We start from the raw sequence: 24,707 nt of genomic DNA, 5'->3' as shown, positions 1-24,707 counted from the left end.
AAGCTGTGAAATTGCTTGGTCAAAGTGTAATAGAGATATTTTTTCAAATGTAGCAATTGTAATGCAGGTATTCGCTACGTTATCGGTCACAACTGCCCCGACCGAGCTTAGTTTTGCTTCACCGAGAAGAATCAAAACTTATCTCAGGTCAACCATGATAGAAGTCAGATTGAACGGGATTGTAATGACTCATATTCAGATGGGCAGGGAAATTGATGAAAATAAAGTCTTACATCATTTCAGTCAGTTAGAACCAAGATGAATGTATTTATCAAATTAGACCATTGACTAACTCATTCATAGCATCGTACTCTAAAAAAATTGTAACATCAAAGTTTCTTTTTTAATACGTTGTTTCACATTATTACTGACCTTTGAAACAGTTATATTATTTCTTTGTTTTGAATAATTTGAACTTTTACCCTTTAAATTCAGATAATAGTAAACTAAAACTACTACTTCTGCTTTAGCCCTTTTATAATAAGGAATAATAAGTAATGCATTATAGAAACTTACCTCATTCTAAACATTTCCATGTATGTTGAGCTGAGCGCCCCCTTACATACAACCTGAATCCGCCAGTGAATTGAATCAATACATAAATTGCTATAATCAATAGGTATTCAATCCAATTGAAGTAAATATTTTTATTGGATAGAAGATCACCATTGTACCACTCATTCCCAACCATTCTCTTCTTCTACTTCTCTACTACGACAACTCTTGTCCATTTGCTTTTTCCTCTTATTGATTTTATTTCCAAGGCCTCTTGAACTCTTTCAACAGTTCTTTCAATTCCAACATTTTTCAGTTTTTTGTCTGTGGTATAAAATGTTTTCCACTATGATCAAATCACTTTCAGCTTGTCAACCATGAACGTTTTCAAGCAAAGTGATTTTGTTGATTTCCCTTTCTTAATTTCTTTGATATTTTGCAACTATTATTATTATCTCGAACATTGAATAGCTGATGTGTGAATATTTATGCAATTTGAATTTAGAGAATGTTTGATTATATAAAACAAGTAATAACACAAAGCAACATCCTGTTACGCAGTAAAATACTGTCGTCAAAGGAAAAGATGCTTTTATTACGTCACGATTTTCATCATTTGACTAACAAAAAGGCATTTGTTCGATGAATGAGTGAATTACGTTCAACGCTACGACTTCTTGAATTACTTGAAGTACATGATTCAAACGAAAGATTCCATCCAATTTTCTGTCATTATTGCTTTTGGAAATAATTTCGTGATTTGCCCTACATATTCACGAAATTGCTTCTCAATTATACTAATGGTTCTTTGGGTTATAAGTGATAGAGCATCCTTGTACTATGCGAGAGATTTCGATTTCTGTTTATTCTTCATTTTCGTCAGCAATTTGCAAAGTGTTATTCAGCAAAGTGCATTTATATTGAAGGGAATCGTTTCGACCAACAATTGCAATGTTATGATTTCTGTTCATCACTCCAACATTGTTGAGTAGCTGGAATTTTAAAATGTGTATTTTTCAAATCATTTAGAATGACAATTTTTTTTATTGCTACTATAAAATCAAATAGTTTCTTATACAAGGTGGCAATAAATATCATGAATTCCACATTCTAATCTAGATATGTTGGTTGAGATTAGGCCGCAAACCAATTACTTTTATTTAAGCTTAATTGATTCCGAAGCCAACCGCGTTTCTCGATGTGATTATACAGAAATGAGAAATTCAAACAACGTGTCGTTATTGATCAGAAACAAGTTTATAGTTCTCAGTTACTTAATCATGAGTTATGAAAATTGTAAAGCAGATATCTTTTTACTATGAATTTATACAGAAATTAGTCCTGCCCAACTAATCTAGATTTTTTATGTTATTAACCTAAATACAATGAGTTACTAAGTTCCCAGTAGATATTTCTTTTTTAAATTAGACACACATCATTTTTATAACGCATCAGGCTTATTTCGTTAGGGTTATACCGGGTCAGATGATTTTCTCTTCAGTGGCCTGCCTTTATTTACTGCATCACTGAAGCTCCTCGGGATCGGCATGTTCATGCACCTTTTTCTCTAGCCTTTCAGCTACTATTTTGATTTTTTCTGTCATAGTAAGGACTTAATATAATAACTTTGTGAATGTCACTGTTTAAAATATATATTATTTTAATCGGAATATAGTTCATTTTTATGCTACTAAACTCTAAATCAATTCAATTTTTCTTCTGATATACACCGCAATAATAGCAGTCTCGTCTGCTTATGGGATGTTAAGAGTATAGATAAAGTGAAGTAGAGTCCCTTAACGTTACTATTTGATTTCGAATATCCTTCCTCCGGAATAGTCTTCCAGATAAGTGAGATCCTATTTAGTCGACAATTTTTCCAAAGTGTTACTTGAATTGTGAAGATCATCCCAGAATGTCAAACTTTCCGAAATTCCTGGGCTATATCTGAAAATACGGTTAAACATATCATCTTCAAAATATCTTTTGGTTATTCCTGATATTCTACGTGTCTGTGTTTAAATCATAATTAAGGGTCTCGAATTATAAGCTTTTCTTTTAAATCTGGTTGATTCGTGAAATATTTGGAAATAATGTATGACGTCAATTAGTTTCTTGATTTCCCTAGTTTAGGAACCTTAATCACTTCCATACATATACAAGTATTAGTTTTATCCCTACATTTATCACGGGTTCCAGCTTTTGTATATCATTTAGTTTATGAGGAATTATTTCTGATATTAGGTCATCACTTGTTAGTTTTTTGGAAATTATATTTATATAATATATTCTTGCTCTATACCTGCTTAATTTTGAATAAATCAGACTAATTCTTTTATTTAACTTTCCAATTCTGGGTCATGTGATTTAACAAATTTTTTTCTTGACCTTCCTGTTTTTCAGTTATCTAAAGATACATATTGAACCCTATAATTCTTCATTGAGCTAATCATTCATCAAGTTAAAAAATGATCGTATATAATGTTGAGAACAATATTATTCTACGGTAAAAGAAATGAATTTGGTGATTATTTGAAATTACCGGTGATTATACATAATCACCACCGAATTTCGTAAATATGATAAATTATTTCATATTTATCAAATATATCGGTTAGTTTATAAAATTACCAAATCGTTATGGAGAATGTGATAAAAGTCTCTAGTACGAAAATTCGTTATTCAGAATAATGGCTGGTATGCTTGAGAGTTTTCATTCCAAATTACTTAATATTATGGATACTAAAAAACAAACAGTGGTTAGGTTAGGTTAATTAGTAACTACTGAAAAAACCTGCACTCTATTCAACTGGCTCAATAAGCACTGGTTTCTTGATTTAAATCTGATGCTAAATCTGATCATCCTTCAGTGTTGAAAATGATGTTATACTTATAAAAAGCGTAGCTTCTGACATGAAATTTACTTCAATTATATTTTATGACGCTGCTTAAGATCTATATTACTTTTATAAATATAAAGTAAATAATAACTATACATTTGAAGACTTGCCAAAAATCCGATTTAAATAAAAAAAAAATCACGAACCTTGCTAAAAAGTCGTGATATTTATCACATTCCCCATTTCTATTTAAGGAATGTGATGAATATAGAAATATAACTAACCGGTAAATTTGATAAATATGAGAAAATTTATCATTTTTACCACATTTAGGGGATATTATGTATAATCACCGGTAATTTTATATAATCATCGATTTATCATCACCTATTCATTCAGAACTACAAATTACACACAGAGAATACGATCTATTGAACTTATAGAAAGAAGTAGAAGTAACTTTAAGGAAAACTCATTGTGACATTTCTGATAAAAATACTTGCATAGTTGTTCGTAATTTTGAAAATTATATTCAGGGTAAAATATGAAATGATATTTAAGAATATAAGGAATACTAAGTAACTTTAAAAAACTGTCGAAACATTTCTTCCACCTACTAAACAAAATAAATCAATTTCAAATTACTTTGATCAATATAACATTAATTTTAAATGAAAACTTTTAGTTTAGTTTAGTTTTTCTTTTAGTGAGCTTCGAGGTATTTTTGAAATCTTGATGTTCTTTAATTTGCATAAAAAGAAACAAAACAGAATATTTTTATTTAGAATAAAGGGTCGTTCCAAAATAATATGAAATAGTGATATTTTGAATCGTTCACTCAATCGTGCTATAAAAATTTTTATTGTTGCCGTTGTTGAGAATGACCTTCAACTGAGAGCGGAATTAATTTAGGTAATAATTTTTGTATTACTTTTGTATTATTAATATTTGTAAACATAATTGATATGATGAAAACATATAACGCATTGTACCTTATTAATAACATCAAACACGTTCTGCAGTGTGTAATGTTAAAATGATATTCTAGATTATTTTTGATTTACTCTGTCAATCATAAGATTTATTCAAGTTTTCATATCATAAATAATTTGATTCGCCATTCTTCTAGACTGACCCATACTTACTACAATATAAGTAGTGGAACAACGATATAAAAACCTGAAAACAGTGGATTTTTTAAAATATATATGTAGGTGTGCAATAATGGAGAACCCGCAACAATTTTGTAATTCCTCATGATTTTTTATAAAGTTTGTTGATATGCCAGTTAGAAGAGGGTTGGTAGCACCTAGAACTACACTTATTGAAACAATCATAAGAAAGTTTGATACTGACAGTAAGTATAATTTTTACTTAAACTAATATTTTATTTACATATTTACAAGTATGCATTTTATTGTAAAAATACCAATTCTTCAGACTGATTCTAATAAATAGGGAACTTCTAGAAATTGTTCATATGGAGACATTATTTTCCTTTTATTTTTGATACGAAGCTTGTAAGTTGTAATATTCATACTGAAAACTCGGTTTACACTACACCCCACACACCACACGATTCGATAATCAAGTTGTCGTATCCAATTATTGCACTATCCAGTCCATCCGAACGTCACATCGCTCCAGGAAGCTCTTGTTGTACTGTATACTGGTTACAGTCTTGCTATTAGGAAGTGCTGCTATGTTGCTGCGCTACTATTAGCTATCACAAGGCCAACTATTATTTTCATTCACATTATGCTTGAATAATGTGAACACACACACCACACGATTCGATAAACAAGTTGTCGTATCCAATTATTGCACTATCTAGTCCATCCGAACGTCACATCGCTCCAGGAAGCTCTTGTTGTACTGTATACTGGTTACAGTCTTGCTATTAGGAAGTGCTGCTATGTTGCTGCGCTACTATTAGCTATCACAAGGCCAACTATTATTTTCATTCACATTATGCTTGAATAATGTGAACACACACACCACACGACTCGATAATCAAGTTGTCGTATCCAATTATTGCACTATCCAGTCCATCCGAACGTCACATCGCTCCAGGAAGCTCTTGTTGTACTGTATACTGGTTACAGTCTTGCTATTAGGAAGTGCTGCTATGTTGCTGCGCTACTATTAGCTATCACAAGGCCAACTATTATTTTCATTCACATTATGCTTGAATAATGTGAACACACACACCACACGACTCGATAATCAAGTTGTCGTATCCAATTATTGCACTATCCAGTCCATCCGAACGTCACATCGCTCCAGGAAGCTCTTGTTGTACTATATACTGGTTACAGTCTTGCTATTAGGAAGTGCTGCTATGTTGCTGCGCTACTATTAGCTATCACAAGGCCAACTATTATTTTTTTTATTCACATTATGCTTGAATAATGTGAACACACACACCACACGATTCGATAAACAAGTTGTCGTATCCAATTATTGCACTATCTAGTCCATCCGAACGTCACATCGCTCCAGGAAGCTCTTGTTGTACTATATACTGGTTACAGTCTTGCTATTAGGAAGTGCTGCTATGTTGCTGCGCTACTATTAGCTATCACAAGGCCAACTATTATTTTTCATTTACATTATGCTTGCAGAACTTTTACATGACACATAAAAGCTTGCGATCGCTTCACGTATCCAAAAGAAAATAAAGTTGCCGTGACTTATAACCCAATTTCGAATATGTTTAGATGAAGTAGTTTATTTTTTTTTCTATATATTTTCTCAATATATATTGATATTTTGATCCATTTCGCTAATATTGTCAGGCATCGTCATTTATGATAATTTCATTCAACATATAACAATTTTAGGAAAACTTTTACCGTACATATGAATTTAAATGGCAACTCTCTAATCAACTTACTTCCATATCAAGGTAAATTTCAATAAAACGTTGCGATGAAGTTTCAATAGATTCTCGTTTATAGTATTCTCCGTATTCTAATTGAAATCTATCATTAAGAAGCAGTTACCGTAATGACGGTAACTACTATTTCGAATATTTCCCCAATGCAGGATGAAATTTTGTGGAATAGTGATGGTCAATCGAATCCAAAACTCTCATGTGACTCAAAAAGTTGATCTCGCAATGATTTATGTTCTGCGATTAGTTTACCTGTTTCTCTCAAAACAAATGATAGTGTACCATTCAGAATTGACCGTTCTACGTTCCTCTAATGGAATGGTGGCGACATGTCCAAGTGCTTCGTGCGCAAACAATTCTTGTTGGATTTGGCTTCTCTTGAAAGACTCATACAGTCGATTGTTGCACAGTTTCCTAGCTTTTTAGAGCGATTGTCAAATTATGCGGTATTCAGCGCGAATAAATGCTTCAATCTCACGATACGGCACATGATGATCTTGCAATACTAGTTAACTGACAGCATCGATGTGTTCTGGAACAACATCTAATTTTGGACAACATTCACGAAATTTATCTTGTAGCGAATTGCTAACACGATTGAATTCGGAAAACCAGTGGAACATGGTGGTGCGAGATGTTGATTCGTTACCAAAAGTAGAAGCGAGTTCATCGGTACACTGCTATTGGTTTAATCTACGTCGAAAGTCATAGAAAATCATCGCACGAAAATGTTTAATTTAATTTCATTTTTTGTCCAAGATGAATGTTTCAAGTATCTGTAAACAACTTACATCAGTATTGCCATATTTCAGAACTTAAGTAGCAACCCCCGTATTTAGTATATTATCTATAATATTTAATGATATATTGACGTTTGGATGAAAAATGGGTTATTTTATAGGTTACTACTGAACTAAAGGACATTTAACAGGAAATAAATATTTGGAATTTATACTAAATCATATAATACTGCGTGTTAATTTTGAAGGAACTTGTTCCAAGCAAGACGGCTGTTCTACTCGAAATAAACGTGAAGTTTGAAATTATTTTTTTTATATTGTTTACTGATGATGCATTTTTTGCGCCCTTATAACACTAAGATAATTGTTTTTTTTCCAACATCATTTCCATTTTTTTTCAAATTATCTGTCTAGTTTCGGAAAATCTTTTTTTTTAGCATCTACCATGTTTATCCACTATGATACATTATTTTTAACATGTTCAGACACAGATTGAAAATCTCATTTTTATGAATCTACCTGCTATCTTTTTGATACCGACTAATCTCAATTCTAATTAATAGGTTATACAGAGATTGAAATGAGAATCCAGATATAGAATGAAGTTTTTATTATAATTGATTGTGATATCGTCCCATCCTAATTTATGATGGTTGATCGGTTTCGTAAAATATTTATAATACACAAAAAATATTAAGTTATCTTATTGAACATCAAAACAAGATAAATCAAAAGGATCAAAACTGAACCATTTCTGATAGTCTAATAATTATAACAGTTACATGTGTGTCATATAGTGCATTTCGTTTTTTCACCTGTCTTCATATTCTCTCATACTAAAATACACATTACAAAACTACCTGTTTCCGTTTTTTCATAGTTGGTAGTTTCGTGTGTGTTTGTTATTTTAATTTATAATTATATCTTCTATTCCAGTTGGTATTGTACTATTAAATTTTTAACATTATCATGTTTTTAGTAGTATTTTCGTAAGTCTGATGCGCCTTCTTTTCATCATATCAATCCTCAATGAGATTTGGTATCAAATTATAACATGGCATTTTTGAATTTACTTCTTTGTTTTCGTTTGTTCATGTATACATACATATCTTATATTGAATGACAAACATAACATATTAAAAATCACTTCTTTACAGATTTATTTTCTAGTTTATAATTTCATATTGTTCATACCCTCATTAAAGCACAATTGCCTCACTTGATATAAAGATATGAGAAGCTCTCGGTGACAGTTTTCATCGACCGAAAAATTTACATTATTACTATCATGATTGACTCGCATGCAGTCAACAAAAATATTATTAAGTAGGTCACGCCACCTACCATTTTTTTTTTCAATAAAATTGTATCCAGTGGAAGTAAAGTCGAAATAGGATGTGAAACTAGTAATTTCAACTCATTTAAGAGGCCATATTATACCTGACTATTCTAAAAAATACAGAATGGCAACTGGATGTATTCAACATATTAAGCATCAAGTTTTCATATATGTCAGCTCCTTTACGTCGATAGATAATAATGAAGTCTTCAATTTAGTCATTATGCTGAGAAAAACTATTCTTTGGTATACTCTACTTTTAATATTTCGAATATATACTCAATTTTGTTGATAATGAATTTCTGCAATTTGTTATTCATATCGGCGAGCATACAGTAATATGTTGAGTAGATCTCATTGAAGTGTAACAAACTAAAAATGAAATTATGAGTGATACACAAAAACATTAAGTTTCATCGTCAGCGGCGGAAAGGGGACTATTAATGTACGAGGATATATTGAAAAATTCTTAGCCTACTATACAACCAAACAAAATTTCAATTTCAAAATATTTTATCACTCAACATATTCTCTTCTTCATTGGATGCATTTATTACAGCGAACCTGCAACGTCTCTAGACCTTAAAAAAAAAGAGATGATAATCGGACGAAGCCAAATCTAATGAATAAAGGGGGGTGTTCTTGTAATTCAAACCCTAAATCACAAATTTTTTGCAGGACAACATGAGATTTGTGTGCAGGGGCGTTGTCCTGCAAAACAAAACACCTTTGGATGGCTTTACGCGCCTTTCCTCTGTCCCGTAGAGTGGTCAGTAATGTCGTATACTGTTCTATTTACCTTTAATCGAAAAATCATTATACCATGGCAATCCCAAAAAATTGAAACAAGAATTTTTCCAGCAGATTTTTGGACACGAAACTTCTTAGGTTTTGGAGAATGAGAGTGTCGCCATTCCATCGATTGATGCTTTGTTTCTGGATCGTAGAAATGTACCTTAGTCTCGTCCATAGTAAAAATTCGATTTAAGAAGTCTACATCGTTTTCAAACTGAGCACAGATCGAACGCGATGCTTCTAACCTTGCACGTTTTTGGTCAACATTCAAACATTTGAGGATCCATTATGCAGAAATTTTTCTCACGTCCAAATTGACGTGAACTTATATGATGAACGATTTCGTATGAAATATTCAGTGCTTAAGATATCCGTTTTAGCACAATTTGTCGGTCTGATAAAATCATGATGAGCTGCATCGATATTTTCAGGGACTGACACAGAAACTGGCCTTCCCAATCGGTCATTATCTTTAATGGAAAATTTACCTCTTTTGATTTACACAATTTCGATGGACATCTTTCTTCTTCTAATTTATTGCGTAGCTCTGGCTTACTATTTTGACGTCAAACTTTACACTGACACTTCTAATAAGTTATTGTTCGTTGCTATGGCAACCCAATATTTTGCTTATGCATGGAACTGGTCTAGATTAACTAGATAGATAAAAAGTACTGCTTTGTTCTCATCGGTCGCACTAGTATTTGAATATATATTTCTGTTCCTCACTCAAAAAATTTCAAGTTTGGTAAAAATATTGAAGAAATAATATATCACCAACGTGAATATTATTATCAACAGGGGGATATTGAAATCCCAATCCAGTACAAGCAGTAACGATGAAAATAAAAAGTCCATCTACTACAGACTCATTTAGGTACGTAGAAAACCAGAGGGCTATTAGGAGGAGGGGACAAAATTTTAACGAAAATACTCCGGTAGTCATTAAGATATATGCTGCAATTAGAGACAAAGGCGTGAAGTTCCAAATTTAGCAAATACGAAAATTTTTTTTTACGCAAAGCGACGAAACTACCTTCGTAAAATTGCAGAATTTCGCAAACAAAATCAAGTATTTTATCATTTAAGGCAGTTTATTATAATGCAAGACAACGTGCAATACAATGCAAGATTCATGCCGGTCTCGCACTTTATCGATTAGGTGCCATTTTTATTTAAGTTTCTATTTTAGAGAGAAATGACTTTACTGCTTATATTACATTTCAATTTCCTCATGAAGTTTTCAAATGTTTCTTCATTCATGTTCAATTCTCTAACTAAAATATAAATCAGACTTCAAAAGCAAGGCAGAGGCAGATATTGCCTGTGTTTGAGGTTATGTAATTGTTTACTTTTACTTTTGGAATTTTGATTAGTGGCTACCATTATGCAATGGTAATGCATAATTTCTGTATGTGAAATTTTGATTTTGCAAGGAATTGCATGTAATTTCTTGCTTGTTGTCTTGCATCATGTCAACATAGATAAGTGATAGATGAAGTTTGACACAGTTTGGGTGGACACAACCATCACAAGCGGTTTATAGACAGGTTTTCAAGCCCCAACAGCTTAAGGACTGTGATGTATAGCTACTAGAATAAAAGTGGCAGTGAGGATTTCTGGATGAAAGTATCATTACCTTTGTATCAACAAAATCTGGCGACTATCACGAAGACATAAATTTTAGTTTGATACCAAATCGTCGAAAAGTTGATTACGTTACAAGAGAATTGAATACAGCGTTATTGCAATTAGAGTTATTGGCAACTTCATACTACATGTTGCTACTTACATTCTACACACTGTCGATGTCATGCCTCAATGTAACAAATAAATTGCAGATATTGAGGATCTGCAACGTACTGCAATCTATGCAAGTTTTTGTATTGACAGGAGAAATGCTTTAAAGCACTATGAAATCTCATGTAGCAATTAGATTTTTTAGTGACAGTTCTATATCAATGGATGAATAAACTTATTGTTTTCAAGACGGTATTTCGTCTACTTGATCACAATACTAAAAAATTTTGTATCCATCAAATTTCTAACAGTATTGATGTATAAAACCAAGCAGAATCAATTTTTGATGTTATAATGATATTCGAATATTATCCACCAATTAATTAGAATGTTCTGTGTACCCATATTGTATTGATATATTTATTTGGGAGTCACTGTATCATTATATCATCATAAGTCAATCAGTTTGTCTGTGTAAGTGGTTTTGAACTGGAATTGCAATATTTGGGGGACATATTTGTGGCATTCCGTCAACATATGTTTCATCGTCAAATTGGAGCTACAGCTGGTGCAAATTGGTCAGGCTGTAGAACACATTGAATAATTATGGGTCTTGAGTGGCCGACTCTTATTAAACTTACAATTGTTAAGTCTTGTCTGGAAAAGCCTGCAAACTTACTTGGTTGAGGGTGATGTATAGAGTGTAAGGAAATGTTTTGATGCCACGTTATTCTGGTTTTCTTTTGAAAGTGAGATTTTAAGTTCTATGGTATGAGTTCAAGCACTTCTGCTTCTTGGTCTGCTAATTCGTTACTTACGATTCCAATGTGGGAAGGTAACTAGATGATAATAAATGTTATTTTTTGGGATGTGAGAGAGTAGGCCTGTATATATTGAACAATAGGGTGAATGGAAAAATATTTCCAATAATATTGGAGCGAGTGAGTCTGTACAAATTGCAATCTGCGTAAAAAAAGGGGTGATGAAATCGATGAATTGTAGAATGCTAAATAGTTTACCTGTATGAACGCTGCAAGTGGTGGAATTAGAGATGGTTTGATTGGGAATTGTGACGTTGTACCCTACTCCTGTTTCATTCTAGGAAGCATAGGTGTATGGAATTAGATCATATTTGCTACAAGTTATTTCTTCGGAAACATTTTCTTTCGATTTCTTGTTTGGATGTTGAATGTTTGTCGTACCTCGAAAGGGATGTATTGAATTTAGGAAGATCAATGGTCCATGGTGGGGTAGAAAGAATAGGAAAGTGTTTCGGCCGGGACGAGTTTTCAATTGATATGAGATAAATATATGAATTTGCAAGTATTTTGAAACTGCTGTCAGTTGAGGCTTTATCGTCATAACGTTTTCGAAATAAAAGGTTCAACGTATTTTCTGTATAAAACTATATAGTTATCATTCACCATGTATATCATCGACAAAAAATTTCCGTTAATGTTGGTAAAAATGCTTTAATTTTGTAATTTGTGTACGTCGTGGTCGATAATTTCACTATTAGGAAGCTATGATTTATGATATCCACTTTTAATTTATAAAACAATAAATTATATCGGGTATTTAAAATGTCAATACAATTTTATTAAGTGTTTAGCTAAAATACATTTGTGTTGAAAAAATAATTTCTGTGGAATTATAAAGCAATGCTACTGTTTTCTATTTTTCCAGATAGTTTATTTAAAAAGCAGTTACTCATCGAAAACCAAATACAAATTCTGTGCTTACCACCGAAATAATGTTATTTGCATTAAAACGAAACTTAATGATTGATATGATATGATTTTATGACGCTTTAGGTTTTTAAATCAGATGTCAAAAAAATCTTCAGACTAGGTACATCTATCAGGAACAAATTCAATGAATGAATGAAGTCAAATGCAAGAAATATATATTGCAAATCACATTGAATCTTTCCGAAATCAATAACGGATTTAAAAGTAGACTTAAGGATTAATAGTGAAAAAGTATCTTGAATTCTCATGCTTCATCTAATTTTCCCACAAATTTCATTGTTTTCCTGCGTTTATTTATTTGACTAGAATTCTACTTGCCATCTATTCTTAAGCCGTTTCACATTTTTTGTTTTCACTCACTCATTTCATGATTATGATTTTTTTAATATTCACTCTGTTATTATTATCTTCGTTATAAATTTATAAGCAAGTGATTTCGGTGGAATTTGAAAGAGATGCTACTCTTTACATTATAACGAAACTTAATGATTGATATGATATGATATATGTATTATTTTATTGCGCTTTAGGTTTTTAAATCAGATAAACCAGATAAAATTTGCAAACTAGGTACACAATCAGGAACAAATTGGTAAATTCGATAAAAGAATGAAGTCAAATGCAAGAATTATAAACAGCAAATCACATTCAATCTTTCCGAAATCAATATCGGATTTTTTTCTGAAACATACCTCAGCTTTCAAATTTACTGATATACAAAAAATCACATATTAAACGGTTTTTATGGGTTAATAGTGGGTTGCAGGCTTATCTAATATAATAAGCTTACAGTTTATAGGAAGCGTGTTTATGATATAGGTATATTTGAAAAACGAAAGCGTCCTCTTTGGAGTGTACTGGTTTCTAATAACTTTTATCCAACCACCCTTTTGTGAAATCACTTCTATGTAAATATGGCATCATTGGGTTAAGGATGAATAGGGAAAAAATTCTCTTCAATTGTTAATCGTTTTTTGCTTCATTCTTATTGTGATAATTTTGAAATTTATAAGCAAGTGATTTCTTTTCATCTATCATTTGTTTTTCTATTTTTTTGCTTTCCATGTACATTTTTGTAGGCGCATATTTTCTCTATCTTCTATGATATACTTTTCTGTGAATATTTCATATTCTTCTAGATTTTGTTTCTATATAATATTTATTAGATCCAAAACCCAGCTGAAACCAACTATTTATTTCAAACGTGAACAACTTCTATATTTTTTAATCATAATTATCCTAATTTTACTTGCTCAATAATAAATTCTCTGTTCCTATAATATAAGAAGATTTATTGATGATAATTGTGTTTTGGGTGGCTTCAGTTATTTTATCTTTTCTATACTTGGTTAAACATTCTTATCATAACATTTTCTGAGACTGAATAACTAAGCAAAAGTTTTTTCTACTATAAAAATCTACGATATGTTCAACGTTATCATATGTCATAATATCAATCGAAACTGAAACTAAAAAACACATATAAATCGAAGTCTCGAAATTTTACAATTAATAATATGTATATTATGTATAATAATTTAAAAAATTATTATACATAAGTATTCAAAAGCTCGGAAAATATATTAGTTAGTCTACTTTGGTGTTTAATTGCCACATTCCCAATAAGAAACCGCTTATATATATATATATATATATATATATATATATATATATATATATATATATATATATATATATATATTGAGCTAGCAACATCCTGAATTTTTCCAGTTACATCTTATCATATTTAAGACTTCTCTAGAATTTCAGCTCAATTCTGCAATTACTTTTGTAGATATGATTTAAAGAGAAATCAAAACGTCAAATTTATCTTTCTTTTAAAAAATATCAAAAAAAACTATATATAAATTCTTTATGTCTTAGATTAGATGTCTTGATTTTAGGTCTCTTCTGTTTAAAAATCAGTTTTTTTAAATAATTTTTGTAGCAATGATAAAAAATTGACGTGTCCACTTCAGTCTTTATCAAAATTTAGATGCTTAGCTGTTTAAAAAGCAAAAAATGTATTGAAAGAAAACAATTATGCGTAAAAAATAATAAATATCATATTCAAATAAAGGATTATCAGATACTACAATCAATTAAAAAAGAAACAGAAACGAAACATCAAAACATAAAACCTTTTTACTTACCATATGTACCATGACTTTCCCAACAGCTATGAAATTATTTTAATAAAATGATATTAGTATAAGTCATAAAAGACATAATACGCTATCCTAATATTTCACTAAATTAAAATCTAAAACACAAAAAAATAAAAGAAGTAATATTATATATCAACTGCCTTGTACTAATTGTGACGCTATCTACATAGGGCAGACATCCCAGTATTTATAAAATTGATTAAAAGGACAAGAAAAAGAAAATTTTTAGAAATGGTTCACATTCATAAGAACGAAAAATAAAAAAAATAAAAAAGACCTAAATAATTTAAGTAAAATTTATACCTCTATTTTGTAAAACTACAAATAATTTAATTGATTAAGTACTGTTACATATTTGATGATGTAAGGATTTAGGAAAAATTATTTTTTTCTTATTGGAACAAACTTCTATTTTTTTCTTAATGTTATTTTGATGTTGATGATCTTTTGATTAATATAAATACCCAAATTGTCAGTGTCAATATCATATTTTGATGAAGACTGAAGTTAGGTCGAAATGTCAATTTTTTATCAATTTCTCAAACAAAAATTATTATCACGTTCCCAATAAGAAAACGCTCTATATATATATATATATATATATATATATATATATATATATATATATATATATATATATATATATATATATTTGTTGGAGAATTCTAAACAACAATAGAAACAACATTTTGCGATAAACTAAATTGTAAGCTCAAAACTTATTAACTAACTAGTAGTAATTTATCATCACAATGGTTCTAAGGTTGTTATTATAAAACCATTCAAACTTTCAATGGTATCAAAGGCACATTATACTATTTAATAGGTTTTTTATTCATTTATATATTATATAGCGATAGAAAGGGCTATCCTACGTCTACGTCGTTTACAAAGAAGATACTGCTTTGAAGTTTATTTCGTTTTCGCTTCCAAATAAATTCTTGAATGGATACTCTAGTATCCCAGTGAAACCTGTCTCTTTTTTTAATGTTTATTGGATGAAATCATGATAGTTGCTTGAAGAAAATATATGAGTACATATAACGTTGATATTGCATGAAAAATATTTTCTACCGTGCATAAAGAACGTACTATATGCACACTTTAGACTGCGTAAATGGAGTGTAGGACACTCTTATCGAAACTTTGTCTTTCCCGAATCAATAACGTTTATATCAAATAAAACATTCTTTATGATGAAGTAAGGGAGTTCCTACTTCAACTTTGAAGAAATAAAGTCAAATGATGCTATCAGCATGTAAACCGCACCAATGGCAATATTGCTCATTAACAAAACCGTGAAGCTTGCAATAACCTGATTGGTTAACACAATACCAGCTGTTGTAGAGCACAATCGGCAAAAAACAGAACGGTAATGATTCTTGATAAGTTTCACGTAGTGGACGGACAGAACATCAATTTCTGTAACCAAGACAAAATTGATAAATTCGGATATTTTTACTTATTCTTGATTATAGTTTTCACTACGCATATTCCTTCGAGGTATAAGAGTTAATGGAACTTGTAAAGAGTGTATGACATTTCATAGAAAGCCAGTGCAGTATGGGAGTTAACCTTTTCGTAAGCTTCGTAGGGCTTACGAAACACTCGGTATGATTTCAACATCGGATCCCTAATTAAAATAAAATTATGGAATTAACACTAAAAATAATTATTATGATTTAAGAATATATAAATGTAGTATAAAATGATTCAAAGATTCATAACATAACCTGAAATTTATTAAATTTCAACAAATAAGTTTTATTCCAATTAAATCTAAGTTTATTTCTTCTAATCGCATTATACTTTGAATACAATATCTTGCTATTAAATTTGCTTATACGCGGACTGGATTGATTAAATAGACAATGCAATTCTGAATTTATTCAAATAAAACTACACCAGTCATTTGTATCATTACCATACAACCAGAATTGCCGCAAATACAATTGTTAACTAATTTGTTGAAAATTCAAAGAATTCTAATTGATTTTCTGATAATATATACTATGAATTGGATTTGATGGGTATTATTCCCTGAATACAAAAATATGTTTGTTGTAATCTCATTATGAACATCTAAATAGTCCCAATAGATTGAGATTTTCTAGTAGGGTGCTGAACTTTCAAGTTACCTTCTCTCTAATCAGAATGGCAAATATATGTGCAGAGACAATATCACACAAAGAAATTTATTCTAACTGACTGAAGCTCACGGGTTATTCTACTTGCGATATCAACTTAAAAAATAATGGAAAGTTAATACTGAAGTAGGAACTAAATGTAACGACTGAGAAACTGGAGCAGAATTGAATAGAATAGAACAATAGCGCTTAAAACTTACCCTAGTATTTAATAAAAAAAACTAAGTTCGTTCCAACAGCGTAGGCTTAGTTCGAATGAATTTTTAATTCTTATGGCACTAGCATCAAATTGGATTTGCATTTTTTATATTGATTATACAGCTTTCCACCATCGTGAGAAGCGAGAAAAATCTGATTTTTATGTTTCGGATTTGAGTAGTGCCAATGCAAAAAGTTAATTTTTCAAATATCTTTCGTCTGCTTAATTATAGACAAGCCATAAACTAGAGCAAAATAATAAAAAACAGGGCTAAATATAGAATCCCATAAACGTTGTCAAAAAAATGGGTTTTTGTAGATCATTTTTGCATATTTCCATGAAAAAAAAAGTATTTTTATACTTGTATAAAATATTCATCGTATTTTTGTAACTAAAAGTATATAAGAATTAGTATTGTGAAATTACTTTATAGAAAAAACTTTTTACTATAAACACAAAAATGTTTTTCTAGAATCTTTGATAATCACACTGAATATAGGTATGTTTACATCAGATTGGAATAAGTGAATTCTCATTTTAAGATTTTTAAGACTTTCCTTCATTGATAGTCCAGTATACTAAATAATCAAATTTAACCTAGATTATATATTTCTATAGGCACATTTATTCATCAGTTAATTCTATATAATAATAATACACAACGTTAATATTTCAACTTGTCATTCATATGACACAATAAATCAGTCTTCAGTTGAAAAAAAAAATGCCAACGTCTAGATCAAACGCTTTAATGAAACGAATTCACTTTCTCTATTATTTGCTATATATCATGGAAACATTTTGTCGAAATTGGTTTTTGATTATGTGTTCGGTTTGCTTTGAATATCATCAAGAGTCTGACATCAAGCTATTTCTTTGCCTCAAATTCGATATATAATATATTTCGATACGTTTGAATCATCTACGAAAACTATCGGAAAAATATATCAGACTAGCTACTACAAGAACTAATTATTTGTGTTTTCTATTTAAATTGAAATTAGATTATCCAAATATCCTAAAATTATACAGGTAACGGGAAAATCACAGACACAAAAGTAACGGACAACTGATAAATGAAACTTCGAAAACTTGTTTTCTTATTGAGGTTATTATGGCTATTGCTACTGATCACAAACCAATAATCACGATCCTTCTTCATGGTAACATTTGATTATACTCCGTGCGTGCTGTCTCACATTTTAGCGATTCTCTTGTACGCCCAACACTGCTAATATGGAAATTATCTCCACATTCGACACAGTTTTGAAATTTCATTCCGAAGCCCTGTTATTGGTAAAATTAATTAAGCAAGTTGAATCTTCAACTATAATTCCATGACATTTAGATACCCTAGATACCCTGTATACTTTAACATATACGTGCGTTGTATGAATATTTATAATATAGAGCTTATGAGTTAAGCAGTTATTTATAAGACCTTCCATAAAAATAGTCCAAATAAGTGACGAGATTGCTGCCTCTCATTGTTTAATATATTCCTCTAGCTATTACTGAAGGTTTTGGAGAATGTATGAAGGACAATTATTGGTTAGTTTATGTGAGGTTAACTGTTCCACATAGACAATCATTACACACTACGCTTCATGGAAGACCAACTAGTTACATTGCAAGACTATGGAATATATTTTCAGAAAACTCATAGAGCAATGTGAAAAGTTAATCTGGATAAAACCATGTACATATTTATACAGAAGAACAAAAAGATCTTTCACTAAATAGTGGAGAGAAAAAACAAAGAGTATGTTAGCTACGAATATCTGGGAATGAAACTATTAAGCAGCGTAAATATTTAATATAGAGAGTATCAGAATTATCAATACTCAAATATATACTAGTGAAAGATATCAGAGATAAACCATGGTATTAATATTATAAAATTACCGGAAATAATAGAAAATGCGCAGATTTGAAAAAACTGAAAATAAAATAATAATATAATCATACACGTATTTTCCTGTCAATATTTTTTTCATTGTATAAGCCGAAATTCCCACGGAAGCTTTCTCTTGACCGCACTGTGAACCTGAAAAAGATAAACAAATCTCGTAAGTTTAAAAATAGTTCACCAGATCCCGTTATTTATATCACTTTGGAGTTTGTTAGGATCAGTTAAATCGCGGACACCGTAGTTTGCTGAAAAATTTCACCATTCGCGAAAATCTCATCACGAAAATCGTCGCGTTTATCGATAAAATCACAGGAAAGGTTTACGAAGAAGACATTTTTTCAGAATATGTAATCGTGTGTCATCTAATTGTTGTGAGTGAACTGATTGCAATCAGATGCGTTATTTATGGTGTTGTGGCTTTATACATAGAGTGTTGTTGTTCATAGTTACAAGAACTCTCTTCTTAGTCAGATGTTTGGGTAACGCTGTTGCCTATTTTTTGATCATGAATAATATTGCTCATAGTGAAATAGTTAAAATTATTGCCAAACTAGAGAAGAAGTCCGTCGTAAATGGTCCAGGTTATATAATTTTTATATCTACTTAATGTTTATGTATACATATAGCAACCATACTAAATGGACAATGTATGTTTGATGTATATTTCAATTTTACAATAAGTGTAATGCTTTGGATGCAAATCTGGAGATGTTTAATTCCGATGTATGCGAATAGAAGAAAAAACAAGAGTGTCAACTATTACATACTATATTCACTTGCTGTCCCATTATGTGTATCAAAGGTTAAAGATATTTTTTGTGAGCAATTAAGTGAATGTATATCTTACTTTTTTACCAAAAAAAATTTACCATAATTACTTTACTATACGTTCATATTGATTCATAATTATGTTATCTCATTATGGAATAAAAATAAGAATAGTGTCACTTGATTTCAAACTTTGTTACCCGTTCTCACTTATTAATAAGGTTTAGGATGTTTAATGTTCCTATCAATGTCATTGGTGATGTGAATTAACTAATAAGAAGTTCTCAGATAATACTAAGCTTCGCATTTCTAGTTTACGTCTTGTGGATCCTACTCTATTTACATTTTCTTTCTTGTTACTTTTCAAAAATAAAATATAGAAAATCTGTTTTTATTCCTATTGTTCATTTATTGATAAGAATGTTGAAAAGATGTTACTAAAAATATCAAAAATTGCGAAAAATAGAGAAAGTATATTAATTAACTATTAATTTTGTTATTGATGAACCGTTTTGATTTTAGGTCTCTTCTTATTGAAAATTAGTTTGTGAAAATTTTTTGTCGTACTTCGGTCTTTATCAAATATAACTAAATTCAAGAAGAATCATCAACAAATATATATAGAAAAGTCTAAGAGTAAAAAGTATCAACTTTTAATTTCAATTTTTAGATTAGATGCATTATTACCCCATTTTTCAACTTTTTTTTGATAATTTTTCAACTTCGGTCTTGTTTAATAATCAATCCCTCGTACAGAAGAATGAAATCAAATACCAAATGAAATGTTGACTTGGAGAACCTATATATTTTAGAAAAGAAAACAGTTAGGAATAAAACTAAGGCAGTATGATTAGTTAATTGGGAGACAATGCCCACTAAATCTGGAAAATAAACTGTGGGGTACAGTACAGTATCACAAAATCATAACCATTATAGTGAGAGTTATGAAATCAGAAACAGTGCCTACAGTAATGTGTTTACTCCTAAATTATCAAATTCAGAAAACGAGGTACCGCGTTTGAAATCGACGCACTTTGGACGAAACACCAAAATATTGGGCATTATAGTTTTATGGCCGAACAAAAAAATTAAACGTCAAATCCCATTATTTCTTAAAGAGAGATTGATTTCTGTGTTAAAATTTCCAGCAAATTTTAGGATACTTTTTTTGATAAAATCAACAGTTTAAAAAGGGAGTTTTCGGCAAACCAGAACCCTTAGTGGAGTAGGTATCATTCAATTCACAAGTATTTCGCGCAAAGAAACTAGCAACTAAGAAAAGACTCATTTTTTCCACACAATTTAGATACAGTTGATCAGATGGTGAAGATGGGGGGGGGGGAAAAATACAGAAAGAACCTCATTTAAACTCATTAAAAACGAGCTTCAACTGTGAAATAACTTAATTCAGATTCAGTCTTCAAATTTAACAGTAAATATATCAATCTAGCAGAATTTGAAATTTAATTCCAAATTATTAATAAAAGTGTTCTATACTTATAGTATTTCTTCACTAAAAGTATAAATATAAATAATTCCAATAACTTTTTTGCATGCTAATTCATATTCAGATAAAATTTAATTAAATAGCGGGAATGAGAACCACCTAAAGAATTTGAAAAATTTCTATGATCCAATACATGGGAAACTAGGTTTTTATCGACATACAATCGTATAAAGAGATACGAACCATTTTCATTTTATTAAAAAATTCCAATATTGCATAACTATGTAAATGTTCCATTATAAATTGTTTCAATAGTCAGTTTGAAACGTTTTATTGTGAGATGTAGGATTCAACTTAGACAAACTATAAATGTTGTTGGATATCTTGGATTTAGGATCAGGTTAAACGGGGATTTAGAACAGATGAAAATAAATATTATTGTTTCTACTCATCCTTCAGCAAATGGGTTCTATTTTATATTCTAAATCGAAGTAGCTATGGGAGAATCGGTTATTTTGTATCGTTTCTTGTAGTGCGTGTGCCTACTGGTGATTTCTATATAGCATTAAAACCTGATTGAATATTAGAAACCAAAAAATATTAATCGAGTAATTATAAAAACAACTCCACTTGGAATGTAAATGTTTGCTATATCAGTTACTTAAAAATTTCTAAATCGTCATTTTGAGTGAATTGTACAGAAACCAAATAACATGAAAAGTTTGAAACTCTGGCGCCACTTAGAAATTATTATATATAAAGACCGATGATTAACAACGTCTGGTGCACTTCTAAGTTAAATATTCCTAGTTACGTTGCAAATACAAATTATTAGCGTTATTGACCAACAGTGTTTAATATTTGCAAGTTTGATATAGGCAGTATAAACACAAGTTTGAATTACTATAAACATAAATGAAGGTGGTTTTTTTAAACTGTTTTGATTTTTATAATATATGGCGGTAATTCAATTTTCCTTCCACGAACAATATGACTGATAAAGAAACTTATTTACAAAAAAAAAACAAATAAAGCGTTCAGCTTTTCCAATAAATTTTATAAATTCCATCTCACTTAAATTTTTATTCAACGTGAAATCATCTCGATATAATTGAAGCAATTTTTACATGTGATGGATTAAATTGCAACAAAAAATAAACCAGTTGCTTTCGCAGACATAATCATGGTTAATATCTGAATGTATTCATTAGGTTTTTCTGCAAGAAAAAATTGTGAGTATTTTAAGTTCAATATAGATGATAATCAAAAGTTCATATCCTGACACAGAAAAGGAAAAGAGACAAGTTTGAAAGAAATGGAGTGTAATTCAATGAGACTTACTGTCAGTAAGCCTGGTTCTAAAATTCATTTTAGTAAAAATAGAATAGGATAGCATAAAGTGTATTAGTTACATAAAATAGGAAAATAATAGAACAAGCATAGGGAGATATTGAGCAAAATTGCAATAAAGAGGAAAGGACAACGTAGATCGAAGGAAAAATAATGTTAACAGACCGATTGCACCAAATAAATCGAGATTCATGGAAAAGCTAGATATTGACTAAGAAAAGAAGATGACATGTTACAGAACAATAACAAAGTATGCATCCGCAATAATCATTATGGCGAAAAAGAAAGAAAAGAAGAATAAAGACCGAAAAATAATGATAGGAACTATGGAGTAAAGATCAGAGACCAAGATTGCCAGGAAAAAACAATTTAGGAATATTGATAAAAATGAAAAAGGAATTTAAATCTCAAGAATCTACAGGACCGCTCAGAGAAAAACAAATATATGTCCACTGCTAGTAGAGTCCTCATATACAAAACAATCGTAACACCTATACTAACATATGAAGGGTAAACTCGAGCGGACAAAATAAAAAAGAGGAACATGATGAGAGCTGTAGAAATGAAAACATTGAAAGCTATTAAAGTAGTAAGCCTTAGAGATCAAATAAAAAAATATAGCTAAGCTATAAGAGAAGATCTTATAATTCAAGATATAGTACGATTCACGAAATCAAGACAATGATATTGGAGAGACAGAAACGACAAAATTATGAAAGAGCGATGGGCTAAATGGGCAAAGGATGAAAAATCAAAACCTCTGAAGAGAAGACACGAAAGTCTCAAGAGGCTGAATAGAAAAAAGACTGAGTCTTAATTAAAGAGGAAGAAAAAGAAGGGACATATAGTGAAAAACATTAAAGGTCGATCAATCAACTAGCTGGAGCATGTATGATATCCTATAGTAATAAAAGTTATGCTACAATGGCAATAAGGAGAATTAAATGGCTAGGAAGAGCTACTTGTGAGACAAGTAGAACTAGATGCCTATAGAGGACAGTAGTTACGAGATAAAATGATAAAACGATCAGAGGAAATAATCGTGCAAATCAACGAACAAGTATAGTGATGCTCTATAGATAAAAATATAATTTATTGAACTGCATTTCACGTGAATGAATTTTGTAATACCATGAAGAGAGTCCAAGATAATATTTTACTATAATTCCATCGATTAATACAATGAAGAATAGTAGCTAATGCTTCTGCAATATCCTTTGGAGACGTCACTCTTCTAGTAGCTATTGGATCACGAAAAAGAATTATCGTTAGATAGAAACTTCTGAAAGGAGTCGATGACCAGAACCAGTCTAACCAAAAAATAGATTGGTTTGTGAACCAAAACCATTCATTCACTCTATAATAGCTAATACCGGTATCCATATTTATTTGTATATGTATCTGTTTTTGGTACATGTAGGATTAAAAATAATCGTTATGATGGATTAGATTAATTTCAACTAAAAGATGAGTAATTAACTGTGATGCATATAGATAACTGTTGAAACATTTCAACATTTCTATATTCCAAAATTAGTAGATTAAAATTAAATATCAAAATTCTCGTTCTTATTTTGAGAACTAATTTAACGAAGAAAAACAAACAAATCACACTAGGTGATGAAAATATGTGTACATATTTGAGACTTATTTGACGTTTATATCAAGAAATATAATTGGTTGAATCGCAAAATAAATTTTTGATTCTATTTGGAGGAATATTTATCACATCACTCAATTGTGTAAATCAACATTGTGGACAGTTACCAGATAAGTTCATATCCAATAGCTGAACAAATTCATTGTAACGTTTTTTGTATTTATTTACACTCTTTCTATTCGTGGGGTGAACTAATGTACACTGGTTTTTATGTTTACTGTTTTTTTTAATTTATTTACACACTATTCAATACACTCAACTTACTTAAATAATTTCTGCGATCAGTTTTACTAATTAATTTCTACTTATTTTCACTACGACTTTTTATTTAAAATTGACTAACTGCACTACATAAACTTATTTATAAACCTCAAATAGAATTCTACAAAGTTCTAGAACAAAAAGAAACACAAGAAATAAATAAATCGAATTTCCTAGAAATTATTTAAAAGAAATACTG

At 30.3% G+C, this 24,707-nt stretch overlaps 1 protein-coding gene across 5 annotated transcripts in view; it reads left to right on the top strand.

Moving 5' to 3' along the window:
* LOC130901476 (potassium voltage-gated channel subfamily H member 6) overlaps positions 1-24,707 on the top strand; it is a 286,333-nt gene that overhangs the window by 3,027 nt on the left and 258,599 nt on the right. For 3 of the 5 annotated variants that reach the window (XM_057812904.1, XM_057812900.1, XM_057812898.1), the window contains exon 2: positions 4,465-4,692. In XM_057812904.1, the coding sequence (XP_057668887.1) occupies positions 4,617-4,692 (76 nt within the window). In that variant the 5' untranslated portion in view covers positions 4,465-4,616. The remainder of the gene's footprint in view (positions 1-4,464; positions 4,693-24,707) is intronic. The other 2 variants (XM_057812903.1, XM_057812899.1) reach the window with 1 other exon arrangement.

This window comes from Diorhabda carinulata, chromosome X (genome assembly GCF_026250575.1).
Source record: "Diorhabda carinulata isolate Delta chromosome X, icDioCari1.1, whole genome shotgun sequence".
Classification (NCBI taxonomy): Eukaryota; Metazoa; Arthropoda; class Insecta; order Coleoptera; family Chrysomelidae; genus Diorhabda; species Diorhabda carinulata.
This window is presented reverse-complemented; position numbering and strand designations above follow the sequence as displayed.